Source organism: Salvelinus sp. IW2-2015, linkage group LG15, assembly GCF_002910315.2.
Source record: "Salvelinus sp. IW2-2015 linkage group LG15, ASM291031v2, whole genome shotgun sequence".
Lineage (NCBI taxonomy): Eukaryota > Metazoa > Chordata > Actinopteri > Salmoniformes > Salmonidae > Salvelinus > Salvelinus sp. IW2-2015.
This window is the reverse complement of record NC_036855.1, coordinates 15,747,247-15,759,644: the sequence shown is the minus strand read 5'-3', so window position 1 is coordinate 15,759,644 and position 12,398 is coordinate 15,747,247. Positions and strand designations below refer to the sequence as shown.

The 12,398-nt window shown below is 44.1% G+C and overlaps 1 protein-coding gene across 1 annotated transcript; it reads right to left on the bottom strand.

The window, feature by feature from the left end:
• Positions 1–1,804: 1,804 nt before the first annotated feature.
• On the bottom strand, positions 1,805–8,176 carry ccn1l2 (cellular communication network factor 1, like 2). The gene is made up of 5 exons (XM_024003239.2): positions 4,816–8,176; positions 4,338–4,551; positions 3,742–4,101; positions 3,380–3,582; positions 1,805–3,129 (listed from the first exon to the last, which is right to left on the bottom strand). The coding sequence occupies exons 1-5, from the start codon at positions 4,885–4,887 to the stop codon at positions 2,827–2,829; spliced, it is 1,152 nt and encodes a 383-aa protein (XP_023859007.1). The 5' UTR covers positions 4,888–8,176; the 3' UTR covers positions 1,805–2,826.
• Positions 8,177–12,398: the final 4,222 nt, after the last annotated feature.

Genomic DNA, 12,398 nt, shown 5'->3' with positions numbered 1-12,398 from the left:
AGTGGGCAATGAGCAATGAGAACTTCACTGTACTGGAAAACTGTGCTGCAGAAAATATCCACCCAGTGTTGGTTATTTTTTCCCTAGAATTTTTGCATTTTTTAATGTAAAGATATGCTTTAGAGTTATATGGCGGGACAAGTTAACAGATTGTAGCACCTGAACTGCTGGAATCTTTAGATCTTGGTGAAACCTGACTCCTGTTTAGAGTGACATTTCTCTTAGGGAGAATAATTTTTGCAACAAAATAAAAATGTGTTTTTAATTGACTTATATGACAGTTGTCTTCTGCAGAGGATGCTATGTTTTTAACCTTCCACCCAGGCCCCCACCATACCACTACTTCCCACAGACCCTGTTTATTTCTGACATATTTCCTTTTCCTATGTTACGGCCATGCTGAAACTCAGTTCTCTGTGAGGCTGGACAACACCTGTAACTTCCRGCCTGGTGTCCAGGCCAAAGTAAACTCCACCGCAGAAGGAGGCTACAGCCAAAACAATTCACAGGGGAGAGAACTACATTTATACACTGCCTTTGAGTAATGCTCATTTCACCGGATGCTTTGCTTTCATATAATATGTGTTAGTGTAAGTCAACTACAGTACATGACAAAGCTTCTGTTTAATATGGACTGGACCCTTAGAAAATTCCATACCATGATATTATAACCCAATTTTAATACTCTTCCCTTGAACAATCAACTATCACACAGCCTCCTATAACCTCCTCCCCAGTCCTCATATTGCCATGGTTTTCACTGAAATGCAAGAGAGCCTCTTTGACAGCTGTTTTGTCAAACGTTGTCCTTGGACATCAGCTTTAGTGTTCAATAATTCTGAGAACGATACTATTTCCCTGAATTTACAACACCAAATAGCCCCACTAGACAAACACTAGAGACCATAGTCTTTGGAGAAATGTGGTACAGTCAGAAGGGATACAGCCAATAGGAGGATTGGGGCCTTTAGTGAAGACGATGGCAGATAGTACTGCGGTCTCTATGGTGATGATGGAATGCCATGTGTGCTCTGTAGGGTTTTGTCTGTCAGTGGACCAGTGAACAAAATGCAAGGAGAATGTATAGGCTCATAAGAAATCAAACTGTCGCCCTATTCCCAGCCTTATCTAATACCCTTATCTAACCCTATAGTGTATGATTGATGTGTCCAAACCTGAATTTCAAACTAATTACATTGAGCAGGTGAATAGATGATACATTGAGATGATCCGATAATATATTAAACAGTAGGCCCATGCTGTAACAGCCTCAGAGATGCCATTTAGACAACTAGCACACTGGATGTCAGTCTGTTCCGAGCCAGACCAGGTCTGTAGACGGTGGTGTGATAGACAGGGGAAGAGGTCAGCATGGAATAGATAGACAAGGAGAGAGATAGGAGACAGAGGGAGGACGGGGTGTGGAATTTGGGAGGCTGCTGTGATGTTTGTGCTGCAGACCAGCCTGTATGTATAAAGATACAAGGGAACATGATCATGGCTAGAGTACTGACCCCGGCCACACTGGAGACCCAGCCTCTTCTCTCCGGCACCAGCCCTAACCACAAAACAACAGGCTGGCTTTCAGCACTGCTCCCCTCTCTGGAGTAGTACACTCAGCAATAACGTACCTCTATAAGGTAAATATCAGACTCACCACCTTCTGTGAGCCTATCCCAACTCAGGAGAGACTTTTGCTTTCCCCCCTTACTGTAGTATCCCAGACCAACCACCCGATACTGTCATCTAAATCACCATCAACTAACACACCTCTCTGAGAAACACAAGTAAGACAGAGAGGGGCACGTGTTGAATGTTTTTATTCAATTTTTCAGAGTATTATTGATCTAGAATTCAAACAATATAGAAATCTTAAATATATCAAATACAATCTTCCCTCCAGTACAAGTCTCTATACTATGAGGCAATAAAAACACACCCCGGAAAATGAGGTGATCTCCATCAATTGCCACTCCACTAAGAGTGAAGTCTGTACACTATACTCTGTCATATGACACAAATACACACATGTAAACACTCTGTTTCTCGCCCTTTCATTCTCTCTCACACACATAAACACTGAACTTTACACAATGTAATATACAGTTAATTACAATCATTGATGAATTTGTAGAATGATATCCTGTCCTCTTTCTACCATCGATGTATCAGACAAAACATTTCATGAATGTATGAGATTGCCCATGCTCGTCACTCATCACATCCTTACACATTCACTGGCCTCACTAATTTACACATTTCTATTATGACAAAAATGTATATGTCTTTCACATACACACATATACATTCCTTTTCCCTTGCTCCTCTGTGATTATAGAGGAACTTGACAATGTTAACAAATAAACATTATAAATAATGAGGGGGAAAAGCAGACAACCAAACTGATTAATTTACAAGTTCAAAATGACATCAGGAAAGTGACATCAGGCCATCCATAGTCTGTTGTGCTCAGTGCTGTCCCTCCCTCCACCAGAACAGTTCTGTGACTGTGTCATCAACAGGGAAGGGACACTGGACCTGGCTGTGGAGAGCAGTTGCTCCACATCTCTCATGTCGGATAACTTGTGGCAACGTGTCAGGAAGCTTAAAGTGCAAGCGATAGTTCTGCCTGGTTGGATGGAGCGGCCAAGGCTCTCTCTCCCATAGTCTGGCGCTGGTGCAGGAGGGAGAGGCTGGTGTCCAGGAAGGGACTGAAAGGCAGGGCTATCCCTGGGCAGAGGGTGGGTGGAAGATGGGGAGAGGTTAGCATGCACTAGCCCTGTCTAATGTGTTGAGGCTAGGGTTAGGCATCCTCCTAAGCCTGCCTCAGTGCCTGAAGTTGTGGATGTCGTTGTGCAGGCTGACAGAGGGCCTTGAGGGGGAACTGTGATTGTGGCAGCTCTTCTTGCAGCTGCAGCTCTGGATCCACATGACGTTGCGTGTGAAGCCCTCTCCGTCGGGACATTGGAAGCGCAGGCGGACGGTGCGGGTCAGTGAAGGGGTGCAGCATCGCCCGTCCGCACAGGAGCCACAGGTGTGAGGCCGATGGCGGCGTGTTGTGGAGCAGCCAGCAAAGTTGATCCTGATTGGCTCCTGGGGGCGCACTGTACGCTGGCACTTCTTTAACCTCTGGACAGTCAACAAACAGAGTTAGATAACTGAGCTATGTATTCCACAAAAAAATGATATATTACAAAAGTTCTCATAATTAAAAGTGAAATATCAAATGTTATATGTGCTCTAACGCAATTTCCCACATTAGGTAGTTGTTGTGGAATTGTTTGATTACTTGTTAGATATTACTGCACTGTCGGAACTAGAAGCACAAGCATTTCGCTACTCTCGCATTAACATCTGATAACCATGTGTCTCACTTTACCTTGATTGCTGGGGTAAGCTGCAGGTCACATTGGCGGACCTGACAGAGTCGTGTCTCTCTGACCAGCCGACACTCTGCGTTGTTATTAGTCACCCGGCTTGAGATGCCCATCCCGCACGTGGTGGAACATTCCGTCCAATCAGTGGTCTGAGGGAAGCATCTGGCGCTTAGCAACACCTGGGACCTGGGGAGGGACACCAACTCTGTGGAAGAAAAGGACAGAGTCATCAGCAACATGTAGGGTAAGGCTTGGGAAAAACAAACATATAGGGCCCGTTTCTCAGCCTAGTCCTGTACTGAAAAGCCATGACTAGACAATCTGTGGCTGGGAAACTGGCCCTTTGGGTTAGGCTTTACTGTACCTCTAAAGGTGACTCCAGTGCTGGCCTGATAGCGTGGCTGGGCCAGGGCCTGGAGCTGGTTGTTGATGTGGTTTGGGAGGGGTTGTGGGTCAGGTAGGGCTGCCTGTGGAGGTTCCTCTGGGTCCTCACTGATGTTGTTTTTGTCATCACAGACCCACTCCTCACAGCAGTGGCCCCGGGGCCGTGCCAGCCTTGGCTGGGAGCAGCGCCAGTCGGGCAAGGGCACCTGCTGGGGACAGAGTGGCATGCAGCCCACCACCCCGTCCATGCAGCTGCACTGGTGCTGGCAGCTGGGCTGGAAGTCCTCTCCATGCTGGTAGACACGCCCGTTGAACTCACAGGGCCGGCCCTGGGCCTCCGCTGGGTAGAAACAGAGACATTAGCAGCACTGTGGACTTCATACCCCTATGGTAGTGTGTTACCATGATGCTGAGCATTTGACAACTATCTACCTGGATCAATCTAATGATCAGAATTCTACTACAATTCTGAAAAACCCATACCCAGCTGCTACTCCCATAATTCTGCATACTCCCATACTGGCCCAACCACCTCATTTCTCTCCCACTGATGTTAGGGGTGCTCCTGGTCCTTACCTCGGCACAGGCCTCTCTCTGGGTCTCCCCCAGCCCCCAGGTGGCAGTGCAGGCCCTTGATGTGGTCACAGGGCTGGCTGGGGCTGCAGTCCTGGTTGAACTGCCTGGCACACACCTTACAGCAGCCACAGGCGTCTGTCACCCAACTAATGCCCGCTGGGCACGATGGCTGTGAGGGGCCACAGGAGCACTGGGTAGGACAGTCACTCTCCACCTGAGACAGACAGCAGGGTCAGTGTTAAACGTGAGTGAGGGGAATGCATTCCAGGCTGATTTCTATGACTACTGATACAATAGTATATTGATCTCAGTGCCTTTCTTCATTGTAACAATACCAAAAAAGTTCAACAAATATTTTTACATAGAAAAATAAAAAACAAACACAATGTAAATATGGTCATGCAGTGTAGAGAGAAAGAGTGAATGGGAAATAAATACAATGAGGGCAGGAAGGTAAGAATGCATCTTTGAAACTCACCATGACAGCAGCACTGGAGAGGAGAACGAACAGTGTGGAGACGGTCCGTCTCAAACTAACCAGAGAAAACATTCCGAAGGTGTAGATTACACAATTTAAATTAGAGATAAAGATTCCGTCCAGGAGGTCGTTAGATTCTAGAATAGATACCTAGTRTCTGTGATGATATACTGTCCAGAGCCTGCACCTGAGTCCAGAGGAGAGAAGTCTATCTGTCAGTTCACTTATTCCTTCATCTGTTTGAGTGCACTAAAAGGTACACCAGTCTMGTGTTTCTTTGCTCTCCTGCAGTGTCTTTGCTCAGCATGGGTCAGCACTGCTCAGCTGGGTTAGCTCAACTTCATATAGAGATTCCCTCTGTGGTGCCTGTACTTATAGACATGGGCAGACCGCCACCTCCCTGTGACATCAGCTCTCCTCTCAAGGAGGAAGAGAAAGTGAATCAAGGGGGGATTGAGTGAGTGGAGTAGGAGAGGAAGAAATTGCACCATTGCTACATTACTATACTGAGAAACCATGGTTATATTACAAACACAACTCTGTAGGCACTTCAGTGCACTGACAGCTTACTATCATATGTCCCTAATGCTATTGAGAAACTACAAGAAAAGATCATTGCTGATAAATTCATAATAAGTAAAGCTAAGTGTGGAGTGGCTTCAAATAGTATTTGATTTCTTTCAAACAGGTTGAGCATTTGATTGAGCCTTTCTTTAGTGCCAGATGGGTGTGGTTTGCACTTTTGGGACTATTCCATGGGAGAATCTCAATTGCATATTCCTCATGTCCTCTCTTCTCGCCTCCTTCTTAAAACCCATTGGATGGAAAGCCAGATTTCCCTCCCCTCTAACCTTCTCCTCTAATGGGTATGGAGAAGGAGGCGGGGAGAGGACGCGAGGAGTAGGAGTATGCAATTTAAATTCTCGCCATCAGTCCCATTTTGCCTTGAAAGCTCAATCAAATGCAGCTTAAAGGGCAATTCCACCACTTTTTAACCTCATTTTCATTATCTCCATTTTCACAGTACCAGTGTCTACATGTGTGAAAACGATGCATTTCTACATTTAGTAGAAAAAATCAAACATTTAAAAGTTCTATCCCATGACGTCATCAAAAGTTACAATTTTTAAAAACCCTATGAGATTCGCAGTGACGTGGGGAGCAAGAAAACATCTTCCCTCTGGCTAGAAACTTGTTGCAGGTTTGAAAAATCAACGTTTAAAAAAACAAAAAACGTTTAACCCTACACTGTGATGTCACAGAGAAGTCTTTATTAGGACCTTTCATCTTATCTTTGTAATCACTGAACATAGAAACATGCCATTTTCACATATGTAGACACTGGTACGGTGCTGGAGTTAATGAATATGAGGTTGAAAAGTATCACATATGTCCTTTAAGTATTTGTATTTGAATAAACACAAACACTATTTGAACCCAGGGCTGCAGGGCTGTGGGATTCCCATACTGTGGAGTGACACGGTAGCTACATTCTGGCATATGAGCGATATTTGACAATGGGGGTCAAGTAAGACTGATGCTGTCAACAGAAAAAAACAAGTGCAGGTGTAACGGAAAAAATGAGTGGGGAATCCCACTCTGGCATGGAATCCACTTTAATAGGGGAAGTGGTGATGCAGATAGCAGAGAAAATCCCTGCGTACAACTCCTCTGGCCCCAGCCACCCCATTGAAACGCATTGCCCAGGGCAGGGCACATATCCTGTGTTCCCTCCATCTCTTTCCTAATGGCCACATTCCAGGAAACAAAGGCTCTTCCATAGGTTCCCATGTTTGGTAGGAAAAATGAAACATTCCCATTGTCATCCCAGCGGGACATAAAAAGTGTTTTGTTCGAGGGCAGGAAGGCCCTGCATTAGGCCTTGGCTCTCATTGTTATGAAACACAGGAAACGTAATTTAGCACATTTGATGAGGCCACTGAAAACCTGCAGAGCGAGACAGAGAGGAGTGAGTGTGAATATAGCAAGCCTCTCACACCACAGGAGAAGGCAAAGAAAATAACTAGGACCTGTTTCTGTGGATCCTTGCTCAATTTGTGAGACCTGTCCTCACTTAACCCAGTTCACCTTGACAAAACCACAACAGAGCTTCTTCTCCCCAAAATATCAAACAAAATATAAATAATAATGGTTCAGAAAAAAAACGTCTCTTATTCACATATATTTTGGACGTGTCCGAAAATCCAGTATTTTTGGTCTGAAATTCTCCATTTTATATAGGACATCACACATATTATTATTCAACCAGACCCATGTCATCTCCTCCTAGGTATTGTTCCTGTGGATACACTCCACTCCTCTCCACTTAAATTGAGATTATCTTTTAGCAGCAGAAAGGAAATGTGTAACAAAATGCCCCCCAAAAGATATGCGGTTAGGTCTGCGTGGAACTTGCTGTCATGGAGAGAATTACATCAATCTTTCAACATAGACAGCATAGGTATGAAGATGTCTGGTCAAAGTTCCTGTCATATTGTACTGGTCTTATTCTGGAACTTCTGGGCTTTTGTGTTTGATTGTTTATGTTATTTTTCTTAAGTGGTTTTACATATTGTATTCTTATTCTCTTGAAATGTTTGCTTTATACAGCCAAAATGTACCCTTAACATGTGAATCTCACTACGCTCCTTTGTAAAGACTGCAAAGATATGTTGTGTATGCACTTTACATGGTCTTTATGTGCTCTTTAAATAAAATTAATGTAAAAAAAAATAATTATAATACAAGTATCTTTGAATACAAAACCGCTTCAGAAATTCAAGAATTGCGAGGAATGAACCAAAATGAAAAACCAAATATAAAAACCAACATGGATGTGTTGAGAGTTGAGGCAGCAGGAATCTCAGTGTGAATAAAGATCAGTGGGTGGGAGCAGAGGGGAACCACAGAGAGCAGGTGTTGCTACTAACCTGCCTGCCACTGATGTGGGGACGGAGGTGCACTGTGGAGAGAGAGGAGGAATGGAGGGAGAGAGAGGTGAGCCACAAGCAGCGCCTTACACAAACACCCAGACACCCAGGCTACTGGGCTGAAACCACTGGGACACTGGGGATGTTTGAGAGAGAGCACCTTTTTGGGGAGGGAGGGGTGGGAGAAGGAGGGCAGCTGTCTGGATTCCTGGCATTCCTGGCCCACAAAGGCAGGATGTGTGTGCTGGCCGTGGTTTGGCAAGTCCCCCCTGGCTTTCAGCCAGCCATTGTTTGTCAGATAGACAAACATTTCCAAAACAGAGGGGTCAGGAGCCCTGGCGATTTATCAATGCTGTCCCTTTCCAATCTACTCAGCCTAGTCTCAATCTACTCAGCCTAGTCTCAATATACTCAGCCTAGTCTCAATCTACTCAGCCTAGTCTCAATCTACTCAGCTAGTCTCAATCTACTCCGCCTAGTTTCAATCTACTCAGCCTAGTCTCAATCTACTCAGCCTAGTCTTCAATCTACTCAGCCTAGTCTCAAATCTACTCAGCCTAGTCTCAATCTACTCAGCCTAGTCTCAATCTACTCAGCCTAGTCTCAATCTACTCAACCTAGTCTCAATCTACTCAGCCTAGTCTCAATCTACTCAGCCTAGTCTCAATCTACTCAAACCTAGTCTCAATCTACTCAACCTAGTCTCAATCTACTCAGCCTAGTTTCCAATCTACTCAGCCTAGTTTCAATCTACTCAGCCTAGTCCCTTCTACTCAGCCTAGTCTCAATCTACTCAAACTAGTTTCAATCTACTCAGCCTAGTCTCAATCTACTCAGCCTAGTCTCAATCTACTCAGCCTAGTCGCAATCTACTCAGCCTAGTTTCAATCTACTCAGCCTAGCCTCAATCTACTCAGCCTAGTCTCAATCTACTCAGCCTAGCCTCAATCTACTCAGCCTAGTCTCAATCTACTCAGCCTAGTCTTAATCTACACCAACAAACCACCACCCAGATTTACTCCTATCCACTCCTGTGTCTGCAGTCTGACCCATCTATACTGTATGACAGCAGTTAGCAGCTTTACTATTTTGGAGGCTTTTACAACAGCTTGATTTCTGGTCTACTCACAGTCTGAAGATAATGGTCTGTGGACATGTTGATATTGTTGGCAGCCCTGATGCCTGTAAGTACCCTGCGTAGTGCAGAGAAGGGCCAATGATGATGGGTATACTCATGTATCATTGGTGAAGAAGTGGGTAAACAGGAAGTCTACAGTATCTACACAACACTCAGGAAGAGGTGTTCTAATGTCCTAAAGACTGACAGTCAGTAATCCAAACAGACCTGCCCTGAACACGTAAATCAGTGTAACTGGGTTTGTGGGTGTGAGTAAGTATTCCATACTGTATCATAGCAAACAGACAGTTTCATCAAGTCAACTTTATCAGACTGGTGTACTGTATAATGAGAGTCCTCTAAAGTACTACAACTATTTTCTTCACTAAAAGTAGACAATTAAAAAAAGACACTCGTACATAACTGTCTGACAAGTACTGCATGTGACTTGCATTCTGAGGTACAGTATATAACAGTGACTGTGGGAACAACGTCACGTATATTTGGGTAAACATCTACCCAGTGTAGAATCAGCTGGGTACGTGTGATGCACCCTAACCCAGCTCATGACACCCCCTCTATAGGTCAGGCCTCCACTGAATTCCTCACACTAGTGTCCTAAAAACCTTGGCTGGTACACTCACACAGTCAATCATCAGTAACCCTTCAAATGGTCCATTCAAAGAGCGCTTGTTTGTTTGCTAAATGCCCATAATTGCACATGTATAAGAGAGAATACTGATTATACAACAATTCTTTAAATACGTTACATTTTGTACATTCCTGTAAGGCAGTTGAGCAAGACAGCTGTGAAAAGGATGATGTCAGGGGGCACGGTCATTGGGCATATGGATCCACGAATGGGGGTAGACACCGGTGCATCTCTCCTCCAGTACGCTCCTCCATGAGGCCCCAGGGCAGAGCATGATAAGTAGACCTGTGCTAGCCTAATGCAGGTGTGGCTCTCCTGCACCCATTAAGAGACAAAAGGACCTCATTTAGGCCTAACCTGGCGGCTACCCAAGCAGCAGAGCTGAGGGAACCCATGGCCTGTGCATTCCTTCACCCAGCCTAATAGGAGTGATGAAAGCAGCCAGGAGAAGAGACCCCCTCAGCAGAGCTCTCCACAGCACTGCAACAACCTGTCCATTGTGTGGCTGACTGACATGAGCAGGTGTGCTATAGTCAGGTACAGAGAGACAGACACACCTTCTCTGAGAGAGGAGAGGTATGCATGCCCACTGTAATCAGTCAGCCCATGCTGTAACCCAAAACTACTGCTGAATCACCTGATATTGTGAAGAACACCCACCTACACAAGGTTAGGAGTTTTGGAATAATTGCATGACAGCCAGGCACAATACACATGCAATGCATGGAAACATAAATAGAATCCCAGGACAGAACTACTAGGCTGTAACAAGACATTCATTATAAACCATCTCCCGTAACTGAGAATCCAGACCACCTACACACAGTCCATATCAAAATGAATCCTTCCTTTTACCTAATACACTGTGGCTACTTATAGCCTACATCAATTGAAAATACTTTGATTCTCCTCCCAATCCAAAAATTCAATCAGACAAACAGATGATGGGCCAAGGCAACCATACCTACTGACACTGCTTTTTGCTCCAGTGAATCTGAGGGTTCTTAAGCTGCACACTGCATATTAAACTAAGTACAAAAAAAAAATCTAACTTGCATTTCAAAGGGACTTTAGTGTGGGAGTTGCTGGTGTAGCTGCATGACAGAGAGTGTCCTGTTAGTGGGGAGGAGAGAGGGGGATGGGCTGTGTGGCACCATTACACAGTGGTGCCTATGATTCAGAGGGGAACATTTTATCGCAAAGAGCTGTAAACAGAAAGTTCTAGGGTTATCCAACAGGGATGGTGACACAAACACATAAAGCTTACTGTGACTGAATGGGCCACTAGGCTGGTAATAGCCTAGAAAATGTAACCCACCATACACTTGATATTTCATGCAATCTACAGCTGATGATAAAACAGCTACGTATGTCCAGGTAAGGGAGTCAGGCCTACTGGATCATAGTTCAGAGCATTAAGCAATACTTTCTTTAAGTAGTTAGATACTTCGTTATCCAGCAGCTTGCAGCAGGCACTAATATCTAATGACCAATATTCAGTGTTATGCCACCTAAAAATAGTCCAGTTTGTTTGCTCTGACATTCAACTTACTTGAGGTCATTCCTAATCAATGACTTCTTTATACCCTGGTGCAGTGGTGTAAAATACTTAAGTAAAAATACTTTKAAGTATTACTTAAATAGTTGTTTCGTGGGTATCTGTAATTTACTTCACTATTTATATTTTTGACAACTTTTACTTTACTACATTCCTAAAGAAAACAATGTACTTTTTACTCCATACATTTATCCTGACACCCAAAAGTACTCATTACATTTTGCATGGCAAGCAGGACAGGAAAATGGTCCAATTCACACACTTATCAAGGGAACATCCCTGATCATTCCTAATGCCTCTGATCTGGCAGACTCACTAAACACAAATGCTTTGTTCGTAAATTATGTCTGAGTGTTGGAGTGTGCCTCAGGCTATCCAAATCTAAAATGTGCCCTTTTGTTTGCTTAATAAGCAATTTGAAATTATTTATACTTTAACTTTTTACTTTTGATACTTAAGTATATTTTTGCAATTACATTTACTTTTGACACATAAGTATATTTAAAACCAAATACTTTGAAACTTTCACTCAAGTAGTATTTTACTGGGTGACTTTCACTTTTACTTGAGTCATTTTCTATTAAGGCATCTTTACTTTTACCCTAGTATGACAAATGGGTACGTTTTCCACCACTGCCCTGGTGAATTGAATCAAAACAGGACTTTACGATAGGAAAAAATACCAAATAAAATCTATACAATAATGTATACGCCGCAGAAAGAGGCCTTTCCCTGATAGGAGATGCTCTGGGGTTAAGGGAGTAAGAGAGAAACATGTTGAACACATCACTATTATAACTTGTTCATGTAGTACTTTCTGCTTTTAAAACCTTGCCTTTTACAGAGAGAACTTAAGTAAAAAAGGGCATCAGACAGGTTCAGTTCAGCCAGTTCTTTCCTCAACCCAGCTTTGTTACAGTGAGAGTCCGTGCTTAATAAGTACTGTTACTGAGGCACTCATAGGAGGAGCACCTGGCAGAGCAGCAGGAAACCTCTCCTGGGCGTCTACTCCACTAGCAGTAGCACAGCTAGCCTAACCTCCTGCACCCAACACTGGCCTTCACATCCTCTGCTACATTACAAACCACTGACTGCTGCTGCAGTCATAATTAGGGCAAGGACAGAGAGCGGAAATGAGCGCAGCTGGAGAGTCGAGGGGGTACCATCAACTATTCCATAAACAAACTGGCTGAACCATAGCCCTAGCCCTATGATGTGATCTAACCCCAGAGCCCCTTCTTTCAGTTGTCATGGCGAATGTATATATTTGGGCTGCTGGACGGACAGGAGCCACRGTTGTGACAGAGCTCCCAAAATATGTGGAAC

What these genes read in the sequence shown, in the direction of transcription:
- ccn1l2 (XM_024003239.2), bottom strand. Translation starts at nt 4,887, where the DNA reads ATGTTTTCTCTGGTTAGTTTGAGACGGACCGTCTCCACACTGTTCGTT. An exon ending in TCTCCAGTGCTGCTGTCATG is followed by an intron (nt 4,552 to 4,815) that starts GTGAGTTTCAAA and finishes TGTCTGTCTCAG; the next exon opens with GTGGAGAGTGACTGTCCTAC. An exon ending in AGCTTACCCCAGCAATCAAG is followed by an intron (nt 3,130 to 3,379) that starts GTAAAGTGAGAC and finishes TTGACTGTCCAG; the next exon opens with AGGTTAAAGAAGTGCCAGCG.